Genomic DNA, 19,244 nt, shown 5'->3' with positions numbered 1-19,244 from the left:
ATCTGTAACGAAACACTCACAGGCGCCGCCCTTACTGTAGGCGCCTTCGCTCACCAGAACATCAGAGTTCGTCAGAGCACATTTGATTTTATTTAAACGTTTTTGTCCACCGTGTTTGTTTGCAGTTACTAAACAATCAGCCTAAAAATAGTACAGATAACACAGAAGATTAAAACAAACAACAACAAAACAAGCCCCTCTGAGTCGCTGCGTCCCCCCCCCCCCCCTCCTTTATGGGAGCTGCTGACACTCAGCAATAACATCAGAGGCTTTATTCAAACAGCAGATGGGAGTCACTCCCTGCTTCACGCTGTCATCAACAGGTGTCGTTAAAACCTCGAGCTCTTGTGAACTTGAGCACCGTGGAGATGAGTGGAACTGAGCGGGGGGGTTGTCATGGCGACACTGTTGGTGTTGACAGTGACGGTGATGGTAGTGGCGGTAGGCGGGAGCTAAGCGGAGTCATTTCGGTCCTTGCTACCTGTGCGGGCTTGCCTGCGTCTGGCTGCGAGGACGCTGGCTGCAACAAGCCCGAATTCCAAGCAACTGCTGCGAGTTACAAAAGCAGCACGCTAAATAAGTGCAACCAGTAAATAAGACGCGGCAAAGAAAGAGAACATTTAAAGAGAATGTGAACTGTAGCATGGCTGTGGGTGACAGTTCAGCAAACGGATGATTGATTTCGTCTCAGTTTTACAACCTCGTGTTGAAATCGAGGCTTCGCTGCCACCAGCGCAGCACGTATAATCTCTCTGCGCTTCTGAATGAAGGCTGCCAGCTCCCTCCTTTCCCACACATTGCTCCGAGCCGCCTGAGACAAATCGCCAGTCACGCAAAGCTCAGGATTACCACCGCCACCCCCCTCCGACCCAAAACGGCCACGTCGGTGGCCAAGCGGTCTCCTCCATCCTGCGTTTGCAGTTCAGCTCTGGCATACACGGATGTTTGGGAGCCAGAGCGACAATGTGGCTATTTTTAATCAGAGGCTGCCCACACATGGGCGAGTTTACAGCAGGGGAATATTGTGTGTAAGCGACGAGCTGACAAACATCAGCAGCCTCCAGGTGGTGAGACTGAGAGCATGGAAAGCAAAGGGGAAGCAGAAAGCTGTGGAAAATTCAACTGGGCCTTAAATATAAGGAGTGACCACAGCCACTTGCAAAGAACCAAACACATGCACACACAAACAGACACTGGACAGCAGCCCTGGCACCTCCACATCCAGAGAAAAGACTCTTATGTAATCTGCACTGAGTGTTTCCACGCTCACAAAGGTTGTGCGAGTGTGCGTCTGTGTGTGCGAATGTGTTGAGGAGAGCATAAAAGCAGCTAGGTGAGACAAGCCGAGCATAAATTAGCCCGAGTGAGTGACAGTAAGAGTTCGGCCGGGTGCAGCCGCGCTGACCTGCCACCTCCACTATATCTCCTGGGACGATGTCTCTGGCTTTGATCCTCTGGACCGCCTTGCGGTTCATGCGATACACCTTTCCCATCTCAGGTTCGTACTCCTTCAGAGCCTCAATGGCATTCTCGGCGTTCCGTTCCTGTGAGATACGGAAAAGAAAAAAGTTAATAGCAAGAACAATTTGATGTCCTTTTGATTTGACGTGATGTTCAGTGAGCAAACTCTGCTCATTGCAAAGATGATATCTCCTAATGTGTTGGTGTTTTGCATGGGCTCTGTGGTTTGTTTATGTTGATGAACAGCCTGATCCCTCTGCAGTGTGCTATCTGGATGCTAACACGTGTCACTATGGTGTCAGTTTGATTAGAGCACACACAGATTATATATATATATATATATATATATATATATATATATATATATATATATATATATATATATATATATATATATATATATAGTAAGTGAATTCTGCAACAGCTGCATGTTTATCAACTACTACTAGCCATTGTTAGCCTGTGTGTGTGAAGACCAAATCGAATGAACACTCTGAAAAGAGACACAGGACGAAGAGCACATCTCACCTGCCAGACCCCAATAACAGCATTGGCGATGAGGATAAGAAGAATAACAATCGGCTCTACGAAGGCGGTGGTTGTCTCCTCCCCTTCTTCAAACAGAGCCAACACCTATAACATACAGTACAAATTAGCTTAGCTAACATAATAAACTAGCACTCTATAAAACAAAGAAGAAGAAGCTCGGTGCGATGAAATCATAAAATCAGGACTAATAAAACGAAGCAGTATTTGAACGAAGCAACTGTTGCTGTTTGAGTGGACCTGTGCTATCCCGTCTTTAAGTCTGACGTCATTAGCCGTTTCCGGGTCCAAACTCTGCAGCAGGTCCATAAGTCAAGCGATCACTGCGGCATCACTGAGAGTTAAAAACTGTCTAAATTCTTTCATGTTTAATAAAATGATCAGCGTTGCTGCTTTACCAGGTGTAACTATAAAGTTTAACATCCAGGCATCCATGAAAACAGAATTTATTACATTTAACAGAGTTAGAAGTTAGCAGGAAGTTAGCTCGCTAGCTTCCATCTAAGCATGATATAGCATGTTCTGACTGAGAGGTTTCTGAAACAAATTCAAACGTACAGCTCTGCTGTCACTTCCAACATAAATGAAGACAGAAAACTAAACAGCAGTGACGTTTGTAGAGTTACTGAAGTTGGGCTAGCTGGTATATAATGATGTGCTACGTGACCGCTAGCTACACAGCTATGTTAGCATAGCATAAACACAGTGAAGCTGGAGGATGAACGCTAACTTTTTTCCACTGGATAAAAGTTAACGTGAGGGTTCCTGATGGTTAAACAAATGCAATCGCATGGCAGGATGCTGTAAACGGACCAAACTTCAGTCAAGAGAACAACTGAGATAATCCATCCACAATACGAGGTTAGTCATTAATATACTGCTGCATGGGCTGTAGTTACATCGTAAGGTTTAAAAACTGAGCTTTAAAATGAATAGTGGTAATAAAAACCGAGAGAGGCCGACAGTGATCACTGACTGTTTTGAGCAGCTTGTTGAGATTAAATAGAACAAGATACAAAGAATTAAAACATGTTAAAAACACAGACTTAAGAGTAAACAGAGTAGTTTGGGCCCGGAAGCAGAATTCATCACGTCATCACTTAAAGGTTAGCTTGTGTAGCCTTTAGCATCTTTTGGTTTCAGGTTCCTTAGACAGTCCTACAAGATAAACTCACGCTCACTGCAAGTTTACATTCACACGAGATTCCTAACTTTGAAATAGACCAAACCACCGTTTATCCGCTACTTTGAGTTTCACATTTAGCTATTTAGCTTAAAAGTTTAGCTAGTTAATCATCTTCTACTGGCTTATTACTTTAACCAGCTATCAACTAACTCACTTTATCCAGTTATTTGAGCTACAAATTGTTTCAATCCTTCACTTATTTTGTGCCACGGCAATCCTTTTTATTAACAGTTTGGCTAATACGTACACAGCTACAGAGCCAGTCTGACGTGTAAATGATGAGTTTTGACCCCTCAGCCAATAAAAGACCTCGCCGGGCAGGCAGGTCTGCGACGTGGACACTTAAGTTTGTGGTAACTCAGCCACCGGTATTTTTATGTCATTTCATATGGACTTAGCATCCGTTAGTTTCCAGAGTGGATTTTCTTGTTTCAGTTTAGCTTTAGTTTGGTTTTTAATAATTTCAGTGTCTTTTTCATTACTATGATGTATGAAGGGCAGATGTCAGAGGCAGCATTTAGGAAAATCATTGCAGGCATGACTACGATACTTTTTTGAAAGCAGTTGAAAATCTTGTAGACTCAATAAACATGCCCATCAAAGCCACATCAAACTCACTGCCATAAAACCTTTTATGAAAGTTAATGATACTAAAAGTAAGGATATTTCCTCTGTATTTTTATTTTATGTGACTGCAGTAATATTCTGACCTCCAGTGTATCTGAAGTCAGGAAAGGAGAGGGCTGCTCACCGCCTGTACTATTAACAACCGAGACACTGAAAGCAGAGAGGCTGGGAAATGGCCCGAGGGTTCAAGCCTGTTTCTCTGCAGTTAGAAGCTGCAAATGACTGCAACAGCGAGGTACAGCACAGTGCAAAAGCTGTCTTCTTTACTTTTTTAAAACAATATGTGTGGATTCATGATTGTAATTACTCTCACATGCATTTCTCAGAAGACTGTGCTCTTCACTTCACTCTGCAGGTTTTGCAAGTCCAAGATTAAATCTAATGAAAGGTAAGCTGTGCACACCGAGTAATGGCAAAAACATGTAGCTGCCTTGCCCAGAGCATAATTATAATAGTATGACAAGCAAGGGCGATAAAAACTCAGTAAATAAAGTATGAGATCACTGAGTAATTTCAATGATTACAAAGAACAAACTGGATGAAGTCAAAGCTGTTTTCTTAACCTAGTGTTGTATTCACAGCATCTGCGACTGTGTGTTTATGAAAACATACAGTTTGCTGTGTGACACTTTACAAAAGCCAACATCACACGACGTCCCGTCCACAGCTCCCTGATAAATGCAGACTCAGAACATGGTTTATATCTTTGTCTCAAACTGTGAACTTTTCATTATTATTATTCAAACAGCTGAAACTATAAAATGATAAAGACTCTTAAACAGGCTGCCTTCACATCAGTGGTCACGGGAAACAATTATCCACTAATAAACATATTTAACTTTGTAGAAACAAAACTCATCATTTAGTACCACTCAGTCTGTGCTTCAGGCAGCTGAAGCATGAAAACATCCCTGCACTCTGATATTTATGATCGTCTTTTACCAGATATAGTTTATTGTGGCAAAAGCTCAGTCACCCAACAGCTGAGCCGTAGGTTTTTGCCTAAAGCTGTCTTTACACATGCACCGTATGTCCAGCTTGTTTCTAGACAGTACTGCATCGTGCTTTTATGGTTCATTATAAATAATAACACAGTAAGACACCCCAGTGGAACAGAGAACAGTGTTCACATTATTTTATCTCTGGTGAGAGTAGGAACTAAAACGACTGCAGCAGAGAGCAGCACAGACAGAGCAGTGGGTAAAGTGGATCTATTTTTCGATTATCTGATGGGACTTCTCAAAGACAGGACAATTTTCTCTGCAGAGTATTAAGAGCCAGAGTATACGTCACGGCAGCCTGAGCTCGGTCGATAGCTCATCATTCCCCATCGTGCGGGACGGTAAATCTCCCTCCTGTCTGAGCGGAGAGGGGGGGCAACGATATCAGTCGTCAGAGTATGGATGGCTCAAAAAACCAGGACGCGTTCAGAGAGCGGACCAACGCCCACCTTCACGGCGAGCAGGAGTTGAAAAGCTGGAGATTTCTTTGGCTTTTTGAACTTATTGAGGGATTCTGGTGGAAATTTCACTGCATGCATTTGGCATCTGAGACAAGATTAAGCTCAGTTTCACTGATGGGTTTGGAAATGTATGCTCCATCACCAACATCAACATACAGCTCAGATCCCACACACAGCGACATGCCACAGACAGCCAGAGAAAAGCCGTATTCATAAATCGTATTGATCAGACAGGAGAACTCGTGGAGCGTCGTGTAGTGTGGCCTTCTGTGTGTCACCTCCTTTCTTTATATTGTGCTTCCAGTGAGCCAGACTTTAAGCAACATTTCTACAGACTGTCTGAGGGTCGTTCATAGTTTCCTTTGTCTGCCTTTCCGCTCATTTTCAGTCCAGTCAGGAATGAAGTCGTTTCCTCGGCATGCTGTGCAGTGTGCCGGGTGAGTGCAAGACAAAAGAAGAGGTGGCAGGGAGGGCTGTGCCGCGTCGTACCGTCCACCATAGACAAATGTCATATTATTGTGATATCATCAACAGGATGCGTTTATGTTCCAAGACAAGCCCGGGCGTGTCTGAGAGGAGGCGGCGTGTGGAACCTGGTGATGCGTGACCCACACGCCGCTAGCTGCTCTCCACATGACAGGAAGAGCAAGCGGTGGATGGAAAGCACTGAAGTGGTTGCATAGTGGAAAAGCAGGGCTTCAGCAGCTGGTTAAAAAGCTCAGACGGAGAAAACATTTGCAGCTTTGTTGTGCGACAGTACTGCGCAGCTCTGAGGAGTCGCAGGGTTCAGGTACTTCAGCAGATATCTGCCCCCACCTGCCTTTGTGCTGACGGGCACTGTGACATAATGCTGAGTCACTGCTGTTACACTACCACGGTGCTGCTGGCACCTCGTTTCAATACACACACTGCAAAACAGGAAGTGTGTCATCACTGACACAATGAAGCTCACTGGAAAAGAAAGATGGAAATGACCTTCGCTCACTTCCACTTACAAATGCTGATGTCTGCAAGCATCAAACAATAGTTTCTTAACTTCCACAGAAACATCGTTATCGCACATTTGATGTGTCCTAATATCAGGCTTCATCTCTCTGCCTAACATCCATCAGATGAACAGTATGTGAAAGTCACGTCCTCGAGGATAAACAGGAAAAATGCATCTGGCCCTTCAGCTCATCCACCTACTGTTCACTGAAGCCTCATCGGGAACGGCATCAGTGGAAGGGTGGATGTCACGAAGCATTTTATAAGGAAGGGAAACGGCTGAGGTATGTCACGTTACACAGGAACCGAGCTGAGAATCAGTGGCAACGTCTGATGGAGCCACGGATCCAAGTTTACATTTTTTTGGCTGAAATCATCATCAACGTCAATCGTCCGACAGTGACTCGATATCTACTAGGGGTGGGGAAAAATGGATACTGTGTAGCATGGTGATATTTTGTTTGCTAATAATGTATGGATACAGGGACAGCAGAAATCGATATTTTGTTACAAAAAGGTTTTTGTGCTCTGACTTCAGAGCATGTTGATCCTTTTTCTGAGCAAGAATCCTGACATTCCTTCACTGTCCAAATGTGTTTCACTTGTTTTTGGCAGCAATAAACATGACAGTTTACTTATTTTAATTTAAGACATGTTTTATTTTAATTAAGTTTAAAACTTTTTTATTTAATGTAAAATTATATTTTGTTTTAATTTACTTTCAAATTCTTCAGTTGCTGAAGGGGCTGCATAGTTTTCATAAACTGCATAGTTCAGAATAGCTATAATTGTACCAGATGGTTGATTCAGTTAAGTTGGACTAGACTGTAATACAAACCGTTCAGTTTGTCAACAATAAAACTGAAATGAGAGAAAGACTGAGTGTGAGACTTTGATATTAGAGAAAATGAATATTGATAAAGTTTACCTTTATGTACAGAATCTGAATATCGCAAAATATTTTTAAAAATTGCAATAATATCGTATCGTGGGATGTATGGTGATTCCCACTTCTAATATCTACATGGTGGAGGCTGCGTCAGGAGTTGGGGCAGCAGTGGTGTTGGATCCAGATGCAGTTTTCATTTTTCATCTTGACAGAGAAAAGAAGGAAAAGCAGCCGAGATCCAAAGAAGAGCCTTCAAGAGACCCAGAGAACGGTTCCTGAACACTTCAAGAGAGTTCAGGCTGTTTTCAAGAATAAAGACGCCAAATATTGACTTTCCAGCTGTCCCGTGCCTGTTTGCACAGTTCAATAAACTGCTGCACCCATTCTCCAAGCACAGTCTAAAGACATGAGGCTTCTGCACAGTCTGTAACTGTAAGCTGGTGCATAACTAACTGTTTGCGAATTCAGTTCCTACATTAAGAGCATATTTTATAAAGTGTCCCAACTTGCCCAGTTTCCCACTGGTGCGTCATTGAAAGGAACCAGGGAATCGAATACTGTCAATTTGAATATATTGAAATTAGCAGACAAATAAGTCCCAGATTAGGGCTCAAGTTCAGTCCACGGAGAAGCAGCCGCACCCTGGTTGTAGTGGAAACATTCAAAACAGCAACAAAACAGCAAAACAGCTGTGAGATATGAGTTCTAATGCAGTCGACTCTCTGGGCTGGATGACTTTGGATTTCAAGTTGAATCAGGTCACGAGGAAACTTGAGTTTCTGAGCCGACACCACTCCAGGCAACGATGACACTGTAAAGTGTTGGGATGGTGTAGCAGTGGAACAGGTTCCACTATAAACAATCTGGTAGAAGTAAGGAAACCTGATTTGCATGAGGAAATTTAAGCCACGCGTCAAAGTCATGGCGCCCACGCCTGCATGCCGCGTTTGTCACTAACAGAAGAAACAGTAAAAGATCGATCGGGTCGGCTTTGTGCCGTTTTCCTACTTTCAGAAACAGAGCGATTCCATCCCAAAACACCAGTGCTGTCCTGTAACAGATGGAAAAAGTTATTATGCAGTGAGGGTCGCACCACTCCACCCCTCTCTGACCTCCACCTCCCTCAAACTGCAACCAGGGTCACAGTCTGAGGCAACGGGAGCTTCGATTGAGAGTTTTGTTTCCAGTTTGGCACAAGCAAGGAGACTGAACTCATATCAGCACTGGGTGGAAAAGCCTGCGACAGACACGTTTCCACACAAACTGGGTACCCAGAATCCTAACAGGGGAATAACAGAGCAGTCTATTAGGTGGCGACTTCCTGGACAGTTAGGGTCTCAAACCCCAGAGCGGCACATCTGAGAATGGAGACTGACACATTTTAATTAGCAGGGTCGTACTTACGAAAGAGACGCAGGCAGCCAGCAGCAGGATCCTCACCAAGAGGTCTTCAAACTGCTCCACCACCAACTCCCACAGGGACTTGCCTGAAATGTTTAAGTACACATTACACACCTCGATGCATCACACTTGATTTAACGCTGTAAAGAAGTGTGTCCTGGAAAGACGTGTTGACATTAGCTCTCTAATACTGATAAAACAAGACCAATGCTGTATCTACAGTGCTGTGTGTCCGTGGGTGAGGAGCTGCTATAGTGGACAAGATTACCCCTCAGTCAACAACAAGACAGAAAGAGAAGATCCCGGCTCAGGATACGTCGTTGAGCACAAAGAGGAGGATCACAGCTCTGCAAAAATCAATATTTACCTTCTTCAGCTGGGAGCTCTGTGGATGTCGGGCGGTGCAGGTGGTAGAAGAGTCGAACCGGCAGGGCCGAGGCGGAGGAGAAGAACAGGAAGAGAGCAGTTAATACATTTGATTACCTCAGCGTGACTTTAAGATGCACGGACACAAATCGCTCTGTTGAATTGTTCCGCTTGGTTACGATGATTAAACGTTCCGCGCAGTGACAGCAACGAGGACGACAGGATGCAATCACACGTCTACTGTCGTGATGACCAGCAAGTCCAATTCTAGGATCAGCCACTCGTGGAAGTGCAGCTCGGGATGTTTTGCACGGCGAACCACAGACCACCAATCACCTTTGACTGCTCGTGGTGATGTAACGGCTCCGTCTCGCCACCTCACAGATGTTTCATGACGAGCGTTTCTTCACTAAGACTGAAAAGCCAAGTTTTTTGGAAACCCGTACCCGCCGCCTGTTGCATTAATCAGATATTTCTAAAGGCCCGGGCGACCTCTGACCTCATTATGAAGTCACTGCTGATTGAAACAGGTTATTCAGTAAGCTGACAGTCGTTTATGGGAGACACTTTTTTTGCTCAAAACTAAACTAAATTTTTTAACTAACTTTGTTCTAAATCAAACGTCCAACCTCATGAATCCCTGCAGCTTCCATGCTGTTTCTGAGAGCGGCAGCAAAGCTCCCGATGCTCGTGTACGTTAGATTAGAGTGATTGGATAGATTAGTTATGATTGCAATGAGCCACTTCAGTTCAGAAATAAGATGAGCTTTATAATAAAGGTAATCTGTGTTAGTTGATCAACAGGTCTCAGCACTGGTGCACATTCTGTTTGCTGCACCAAACCCTTTTGTTCATCCACAAGCTAAAATCCCACAGAAACAATCACCAAAGTTTCAGCATGCTGCTCCGTTCTGTAACATTTTCTCGTCATTTTCAGGCTTAATCGACATTTCAAAGGAGAAATTGTTTGTTTTTTGGCATCCCGACATCCCCCTACGTACATGAGTCAGCGGCAAGAGTAGAAAACACATCAGTCATGTTCTAAAAATGCTCATATTGACAAGCATGTTGATCAGCGTCACCACAATGAGACAAAAGCACAGTCGCCGCGTTTGTCGGGCCCATATCGGGTCCAGCGCAAAGTCACGACTGAACAGGTCGGACGTAACAAACGAGCCGAGGATGGATCGCTGGACGCGTTTGCTTCGGCAGGATTAGTCATGAATTCTTTCCAGGAAAGTGTGCGTTTTCTTACTGAGGGGATCAAAAAATATTATTCTTTAATCCGCTCCTTTTAAGTGAAGCTTTTTCTGCATATAAAGTAAAAGCTTGAATTACAGCCCTCATTACAGAACGACTGTGGAAAAGGAGCTATACTTAGAAGGCAGTGGGCTGCAGCGCTCAATAATAGCAGCATTCTCCTTTAAGCAGTGGAAACCCCGTGTTTCTCTGCATGCTCTGACCACACTGTGCAACACGTGTGTCTAATGTGTAGAGAGGAACTGGAAAGAGGCCGTGACACGAGGCCTCGGCACTCCTTCCACTCGCAGGCGCTGAGAGAAATAAACTGTTTTAGGTGGAGAAGAGATGCTAAAAGCAGCCGGGGAGCGTGCCAAATGAGATGCTTTATTTACTTTAATAAAGCTACACACAGGCCAACACTTCAATGTGCACTTGATAAGGTTTGATAAGGTCAAACCTGCAGCTGATCTGTAGCATTTCTGTATTAGAAATCAACCATCTCTCCGGGGTAGACCCTCACTCTGTGGTAGACCCTCACTCTGTGGTCAGCTCTCTGCTCCACAAACAGCCTCCTCAGACTGTGTATTAATAGCTGATGAGTCACTGAATAGCTTTTCTAACCTGCCATCTGAAGGGTTTTCTGAGTGCACTCTGCCAGCAGCAGAAATGTGGAGAAGTGGGTTCTGCTGTTTTCCATGCTCCACCAGTGTGACATAAGCCTCTTTCCCCATAACCGTGCCTCCCCGGTTGTATAATGTTTTTATGGCAGACAGGCTGGCTGTGACCCGACTGCGTGAGACAAAGACGGGCTGACTGAAAGGACGAGACAGACGCGAGGGTGTGGGGTAGAGCGAGGAAAAGAGATGGAGGTGTTGAACGGGGTTCCCCGGCTTCCCTCTGCCAAGGATTCCCTCCCAGTCATCCGGGCTCTGTCAACGCGAGGCTTGCCCAGGCACATTCCTGAACACTGACTTCACCTCTCTCTCGCCTCATGTCCCCACAGCACCTCCTCCTCCCTCCTCCCAGCCCAGACAATGAATAAAAGAGGCTGTTTACGCAGAACAGAAAAACTGAGCAGTGCCTAGAAGAAGGGAGACACTTCCTGGAGACAGTTGCCAACAACAGCAACAGTGAGATGCTCTCTGTGTTCAGAGCATCAGGAAGCAAAGCAGGAAACAGTCCATCTTTCTGCGCTGCGAACAATCTGCCGATAAAGGATCTCACAGTCCGAGCTGCCCCCCCCCTTTTGCTCTGAGTCCATTAACAAATTACAGGCCAGCTCATTAAAGCCCCCAGTAAACATCACATCTGAGTGTGTTAAGCAGTGTTAACAAGCCAGAATCCAGGCTGACTTATGAAAACTACAAACACAAAGTTTTCAGCAGTTACCATGGCGACTTGGCTCATGAAGACTCCTTGAAAACAAGTGCGCTACAAGGTAATGTGCAAGTGTCTGTCAAAATTGACCAAGAATAACTATTATGCAATCAGTGGGACCTTGATGTAGCATGCTATTGACTGCAGGCCCCCAGCTCACTGCTGGCCTGCTACTGAAACACCATTAGCATGCAGACAAGCAGACACACCTCCGAGCACACGGCTTACAGTCACCCATCGATTGAGGAGGAGCACGGGGCTGAAGGAGGAAGGAGGCAGTGTGGCGTGTACTGCTCGGGCACTAGCTGAAGGATTCGGCTCCATCCACTAACCCTGAATGCAAAACAGGTCTATAAATAGCATGATGGTAACCCCTAATGATAGCTTCCAACATCCACTAAATGTGTTGTCCCACTGGAAAAGGTCTGAATGCATTAACCGTATCAAATGTGAATGATAAATGTACTTCATTCTCCACCCGAACATCATTATCTGCACAGAGAGCACTGCAAGTGACTGCAGAACAGACATCCGCAGTGTGTCAAAGTTTCTCTCCTTTACAGAAATATCGACAGAGGGCTCCCCTATTCTGAGGAGCTCATATCGAACTACGTCACGTGAGTATCAGCGACCATCTTTAGGCATCCCTGACCTCTGCCAGGCAACCCTAAAGATCTGCTACCACAGGAACAAGAGCAGTGATGCTAAAGTTACTACAAGAACATCGAGTCCTCACATACGGCCGATGTTCAGTCATTTAAGCCCCAGAAATCGTTCATAGTGGATTAAAGCTGCTCAAACAAAAGAAGATTAAGTCAACACAGCCAAGCTAACTGTGGTGCTTTGAGCTAACTGTGGTGCTTTGAGCTAACTGTGGTGCTTTGAGCTAACTATGGTGCTAACTGTGGTGCTTTGAGCTAACTGTGGTGCTAACTGTGGTGCTTTGAGCTAACTGTGGTGCTTTGAGCTAACTGTGGTGCTTTGAGCTAACTGTGGTGCTAACTGTGGTGCTTTGAGCTAACTGTGGTGCTTTGAGCTAAACGCCAATGAGAACACGAGGATTCTAGTGTAGCATGCTAATGCTATTTAGCAGCACGCAACAATGCTGAGGGGAGCAGCTGTTTAGTCACAAACAGTGAAAGTAGTCGTAGAGTGTTGGACCTGCAGAAATGGCGACCGTGTAGTTAGAGGAAAAGTCTGATGACTTCTGAAGTGACAACAACTCAGTTTGAGAGAAGCATAGAAATGTTCACTGGTGACCCCAAAATGTGGCTTTTTCCCCAAAGTGCAAATTCCCACACAAAGAAAAAGCTAGAGGAGAGGGATTCCTGCTGCTGGAACTGGCAACATCTGGTCAAATTTTGAGCCAACCCAATGTCACATATTTGATTCAGTTATTTGAAACAGTATTGGACCAATTTCTGAAGTATTGAATCCTTTAGCCTGCAGTCATTCAAGCATCAGTGGAAGCACAGCTCAGTTTCTGTAAAGTTTTTATTGCCGGCAAAAATTCTGCTGTTCTCTGAAATATTTCAGGAAAATCCTGAAATATAAAGTTATAAAAGTGAAGATTTCTTGAGCAACAAAGGACCAGATCCTCTGTTTTCCCTAACAGCAGAATAAGAACAGCATTAACGTTTTCCCAGTTAACATCATACAAACTTTGTCAAAATAAGTTGGAACAATGGTTTCATTTTGGTGGAAGGAAAATGATATTAACATGCACAGTGGGGACAAAAAGGACGTAAGATGATCTGCTCAATACAATTTGGCATTAGCTGCGATGATATCGATGAACTGATAGTCGTGATTCTTCCCCTGCTGAGCCCGCAGAGGAGAAATACCATCAGCTGTCAAAGCTGAAAGGAGATTGGCTCTTTTGTGCAGCTTCTCTCTGAAAGTCTGCGTCGTTCAAGAGACTGAATTTAGTTTCAAAGTGGAGATTTTCCTCTTTTCGAGCCAGTTACGACATGAGATTGAGGGTAACGGCCGCTGCAGCTGTCCATTGGCTGCACTGTATCTGATGTCATCAAAGCTGTGGTCAGGGAAAAAGAGAGCGAGTTTTTTCCCTTTGGTTGTTGCACAAGATAGAGCATGCTGAAATCAAACTGTAGCATCATTCTCACGTTCTAAATGCACGCATGCAAGTGCTTATTTTACAGCATCGATCATTTGCACGCCATGCTCGACTGAGCCATGAAAGAGTGAAAGTGCTGATGAAGACCAGAGATACGACATCTATATTTAGGCCTTAATGTAAAGAACGCTGCTCTCTAACTGTTCACCCCATGTACACTGAATACCGCTCTTTCTACATCAGATACAAGTTTAAACAAGCATCCAATAAAGTGCTTTTCCCCACATATTGCCACTCAGTATCATCAGCTCTGCTGTCAACTTATAGAGGAAAAGGAAGAGGGCCTGTCAACAGAGCAGGACATGCTTGAGGTGATTAGCAAAGAGCCCGTATCTCGTCAGGGCTCAGAGTTTCCTCTTTAAGGTCACAGCTGTGCAAAGAACCATTTTTCAAACATCTCAACAGGCATCTGGCCACCAAACGAAGACGCTGTGGAAAATAGTCAGCAATCCCCAAACGGACAGACTGAAATATCTGTGTATTTATAGAGTTTCTTCTAGGTTTGGAAACCAGAGCGCCACTTCTGTCCAATCATGTGCCTGATAGATTACAACTTCACTGATGTGAACCCTGAAGCAATGGAGGCCACGGAAACTAGTTGAGCGACTTCTCTAGGCTGTGTGAATGCTTGTGCCCTAGCATATAAATATATGCTTAACGTTGTAAAAGCCCCTTCTCAGCCATGTCTGTGATGCTGCCATCACACCCACCTGCTAACAGTTCATAATCACAGGGACACGATTGTTCTCGACGTCTGAAACGATCCCCAATAACTGCTATAAATGCACGATTCTCTTCCAACAATGTGTGGTTATTAAAATTATCTGTAGCAGTGGTTCTTAACCTTGTTGGAGGTACCGAACCCCACCAGTTTCATATGCGCATTCACTGAACCCCTCTTTAGTGAAAAATAAAATGTGATTTTTTTCAAATTCAAGACATAGATATGTTTTTTATTGGTGCACAAAATGAGCCGTGCATGTCACGGTGGAGGCTCTGCCGAACCCCTGAGTTCAATCGAACCCAGGTTAAGAACCACTGATCTGTAGTTTTAACCATCGTATTGAAAAAGGGCCAAAATCAGCTCCTACAAGCAGGTCTGTCTGAAGACAACACTTTGTATTTCCTTCGTACAGCTCCTTGTGTTTGGATTGTGGACCACACTCTGTCACTGTTCCAGCTGAGCGCTGGAGGTCATTTTCAGATAGTTCCACACATGCGAACTGAGCACGGTTATGGTGACATTTTCTTTATTATATACAATATGTAGACAGATAAGTGATTGAGACGCTGGCTCGATGGACGGGTGCATAAAGCGTTGCTAGTAAAGGGCAGAATCAGTGACTGTAGAAACTGCTACAGTCATTGGGTGGAATGAACACAAAAAGCGAGGACGCTCGTTGCATGTGCACTCTCAGCTTCATCACGTTTTACTTAGAACACGAATGATTTTCTAAACGAACGTTCTGCGGTACTGAACTTGAAACTAACGATTAGCATCACAAACTCATCAGGAAAGTGTTTACTCAGATCACAAGCTTCAGCATCCAAACCGGAGGAGGCGCCCCCTGCTGGCCATTGGCTTCACCTTTCAGACTGCTGCCATCTTTTAGATTCAGTCTGTTATTTAACCATTGATCCATTGTTCTTGCAGCTGATTATCTGTAACACACGCTGCTCTTGGACGTCTCTGAATGCTATTTAACGACTGTCATCTTTACCTCTTTGTGGTGTATTTGAAGGCAGCTACAGCACACGCTCTGCATGCTGCCCACACTTTGGAACAAACTCCGTGCATCTCCTCTGTAGATCGGACCGTGCTGAGCCTCATGACTCAATATCATGTTAACATAAGGGCTTGATGATGAGTGACACACGCAGAGGTGGGAGGGAAGAAGCCGAGAGAAGTGACAAGCTAGAACAGGATCACAGTCGCTGTGAAGGCAGCTGGGCAGGCACGCACAGAGCCGCTACAACAGGGAAGTGACTCAACACCCCGAAGACTTCAAATTACTTTTCTACAACTTCTCTCAGCCCACACAACACCAACACTGTTACCGCAGTTTAAGTCTCAACTGGACACTTTTCAGTGATCGAGCCGCGCACTGCAGAGCGCCATGGCGAGTGTGCCGGTAGAGAGGAGGAGCAGGAAGCAGCGCGTCTCTCACATTTCAAATGGAGGAGAGATTAAGTCAGGCAGCTTTTATGTTGATCTGCAGAACAGGAAGAGAAACAGCTCTGTGTGAGAGCGAGATCCTACCAGAGGAAGCTGTAGTTATGTGTGTGGCAGAAAGCAGACTGAAGAAACAGCTCAGATAACAACAACAGGCAGCTTCCATCAGGGAAAGGATTCAAACAACTTCAAAGAAGAGAAGAAGTTCAGCGGCATTCATGACACTTTATCAATCAAACACTTTCGGTTTGCTGCCACCGGCACTTTGACTCCACTCGAAGCATTTCCATCTGCGAGTCAGAAAACGCATGTCATTTTGGACACGGAGCAATGGTGGCGCAATGACACGTCACACCAAGTTGTTTAACCTGTAAATGTTGCACAACTATCCTCCAGGGAGTGTCGAGCGACATCTTAACACATGCAGGCTACTCTGAAGGCTCTGCACTTGTGCAACGTAATTGAAAAAACAGAAGCCATAAAGAAAGGAAATAGACTGTAAATTGGTCACAGAAGAGGCCGTTGTTCCAAAACAGGAGGATGTGAATGAAATCTCATTATTTAACATGCTCCGAGTGAGAATCCTTCTCAATTTAAACATCATTTAATATGTTCACTTCCTAAGAAGAAGATGATGTGAGTTCATTCATTTGAGTGTCTTTAAAATGTTGTTTTTTTAAACAAAGAAAGTTTAGAGAGCAAACGTGTCGTTTTTCTGACTCTTTCTAACAACGAGTGCAGCACACACTCACTGAGCACCACCAGTGTGCACCCACACACACACACACTTCCTCTCCTGCTGCATCACAACCAACTGCTTCACAATGATGAAAGTGATAAACTGTCTCATAAATCGAGGTGCTTGTAGCGCTCAACAGTCATTTAGCTGGATGCCTGTAGTCTGCGTCTCTGTGAATGGAGTTGCAAATAACCGAGCTGCTGCTAGACCGTAAACAGGAGGTGTGAATAAAAGGCCAGCTGCCTCCTTTCTGCAGCAGACTGCTGTGTAAAGGCTGAATCCATATGTGGGAGCTAATGCTCCAACAGAGCGCGAGTGCTGATAGGAAGCTCACCTGTATTTACGTTTCAGCAACAAGTTACAAAGAAAGATGATGTAAACATCAGTAAGGTTTGAACTTGTTGCCATCGACACCACAATCAGGGGAAAAATCTCACACTAGGCCGATATTTAACCTCATGGTGGTTTCCCTTTATTTGTGACCTCCAAATTATGACATAATAAAGCAGGACACAGTCTCAGCTCAAACAGCAGAGGCAGTGCGAGAGGATGAAGCCCCACCAGGCCCACGACAGTGTCATCTCTGAGTCAAACAGATCCTGTAATCGTGTCGCGCCTCCTTACAGACAGCTGGAGCGACACTTGGACAGCAGCTCGCGTCATTTTCACGTCCTATCTGCCTCCAAACCGAGGCAAACGAACGCTGAGCTCAGACGCATACTGGAGGATGTTTGGGGTCCCCTGCTAACCAGACAGTGCACATGTCAGTGGAGGCAATCATACCAGCTGGAGCTGCTTTGAACGAGCGCAGCCTGGAACAAACACCAAGGCGCACATGAGGCCTTTGCTTCATCTACAAAGTCTGTGGTTTGTGAGCAGAGGGGAAGCAACAGTTCAGCAGCCGTACATCACTGTGCAGGGACACGCACTCAAGTAGTCAACAGACCCGTCAACTCTCCTGCTTTTCAACAGTTTGGACTTGGGAAAAAGCACGTGACAACCCTTTTGCAGGTAGCCCCCAAAAACTGGAAAAAAAAGGGGGGGGGGTATTCCCTCCCTCCAGTGTGTCTCTGCAGCGCGCTCACACAGGGCAGGAAGTTCACAGCTCAAAGCGAAAGAGATGTTATCTGTAGCAAGACGTTGCTTTTTTCCATGAAGTCATCACAGCCCCTGGGTAGAGTCGGCTGGCTGCAACAAAAGGGCTTCTGTTCGCGGGCACAATGCGCGGCTCTGCTCGACAGCTTGGCAGCACATGCAAATGACAGGCCAGGAGCGATAGGTGCGTCGTGTCAGGCCCAAACTCCACACACAACCACGCAAACACCAGTGTGTGTCGGTGCGTGTACGCGGTCAGGTCGACCTGGACTGGCCTGCCTCATGATCAGCATGAAGCTGAGAGGCTTTGACAGGCAGACCTGGCAACCCGGGCCTGGTCCAGCATGTCACTCTGAAACGTTACATGACGTGACCCAGCTGTAATTTGAACTGCAAAGTAGAGGCTGTAAGAACAACTGTTGAAAGTGAAAACAGGTTGTTCAAGATTTCCAGTGTGATTGTTCACAGCAGCACAGCCCCAGAGCCGAGCTCTGCAGGACAGCCGAGGATGTCCGTCCTCACAGCTGCGCGCTGTGTCGGTATTTGGTCAGTGGACCCTTTTTGTTTTTGTGAGATACGAGCGCGCTGTCCGTCTGCTCACTGAGCTTGACATGACTTCAGACTAGACACGAGGCGACCTCGGGGAGGGGGACTCACTCAAACACAGATGGATCGGTCAGACTTACACCTTCTATGTGCTGCGAGGTGTTTCCACACATGTGCATCAGTGAACGTGCCTCTGACATTTCCACTGACTGCGCGCCTGAGGGAACCGGGCTGTTTTTTACGCGCACGATCCGCCTCAGCTTGAAATATAACGGCTGCTCAGGGATTTCCTGGGAAATGAGTCGACGTACATCACAACACGCAGCAGCCACGAGCCGCACATTTAAGAGGGAAACGATTGATTGAGCTACTCACCGTTCGGTCCATATTTCTCCAGGTGGGCTTTGACCTGTTCCAGAGTCAGCCCGGTGTTCTCGTTCACACCGAAGTTGTCTAAAACTTCAGTCGCGGATTTAGTGTGCGCATTTTCCATGTTGGTGCCGGGCTCAGACGATCAGACAGAAACGGAGCTCAGTCACATCTAACGTGGGAATCGGAGGGTGCGCGTGCCTGGAAGGTGTACCAGCTGTAATTTCCACCGAAGGACGCGGTCGGTCACCTGTCCCCCCCCCAAGTGAAGAAAACCTCCGCGGTTCAGACGCTGCTCTTTCTGTGTCGCTCGGCTGCCGCTGCTACTTCATCCCCATCTGAAGGTGTGCTGTGTCTGTGCCGAGCGGACCGCCTCTCGGTTGTTGTGGGCACTCCCTCCTGCCCTCATTGGCTGCGTGTACCTGAGCGCAGACCCCCCCTCCCTCCCTCCGCCCGCAGCCACCTCAGACATGTCCCCTTGAAATAGGAACCGTGCTCCGTGTGGTGTGATGCGGGTTAATAACTTGTACATACTCCGTCATGGTTGCTGCTCCTTGTAGGGGTTTGTCTTTTTTATTTATTGTTTTATTGTTTTGCCTAAACTTCAGCTGCTCCTCACATGTGGAGGTGAACTTGTTCAA

At 45.7% G+C, this 19,244-nt stretch overlaps 1 protein-coding gene and 2 long non-coding RNA genes across 4 annotated transcripts in view; 1 reads left to right on the top strand and 2 right to left on the bottom strand.

Annotated features, from left to right (window-relative positions):
- Nucleotides 1-18,968, bottom strand: part of atp2a3 (ATPase sarcoplasmic/endoplasmic reticulum Ca2+ transporting 3) — a 43,899-nt gene extending 24,931 nt beyond the window's left edge. For both annotated transcript variants that reach the window (XM_085174646.1, XM_085174645.1), the window contains exons 1-5: nt 18,610-18,968; nt 8,927-8,944; nt 8,563-8,645; nt 1,990-2,094; nt 1,406-1,544 (exon numbers count right to left, since the gene is read on the bottom strand). In XM_085174646.1, coding sequence (XP_085030772.1) covers nt 1,406-1,544; nt 1,990-2,094; nt 8,563-8,645; nt 8,927-8,944; nt 18,610-18,727 — 463 coding nt within the window. In that variant the 5' untranslated portion in view covers nt 18,728-18,968. The remainder of the gene's footprint in view (nt 1-1,405; nt 1,545-1,989; nt 2,095-8,562; nt 8,646-8,926; nt 8,945-18,609) is intronic.
- On the top strand, nt 2,094-13,037 carry LOC146509459 (uncharacterized). Its single transcript, XR_014876442.1, has 2 exons — nt 2,094-4,055; nt 4,147-13,037. It is a non-coding gene; the product is annotated as an uncharacterized LOC146509459 (long non-coding RNA).
- LOC146509458 (uncharacterized) lies at nt 11,423-18,603 on the bottom strand. Its single transcript, XR_014876441.1, has 2 exons — nt 12,436-18,603; nt 11,423-12,385 (listed from the first exon to the last, which is right to left on the bottom strand). It is a non-coding gene; the product is annotated as an uncharacterized LOC146509458 (long non-coding RNA).
- Nucleotides 18,969-19,244: the final 276 nt, after the last annotated feature.

This window comes from Neolamprologus multifasciatus, chromosome 10, assembly GCF_963576455.1.
Source record: "Neolamprologus multifasciatus chromosome 10, fNeoMul1.2, whole genome shotgun sequence".
In the NCBI taxonomy this organism is placed as follows: domain Eukaryota; kingdom Metazoa; phylum Chordata; class Actinopteri; order Cichliformes; family Cichlidae; genus Neolamprologus; species Neolamprologus multifasciatus.
Note: the sequence above shows the minus strand (reverse complement) of the source record. Positions and strands in the feature narration are given on the sequence as shown.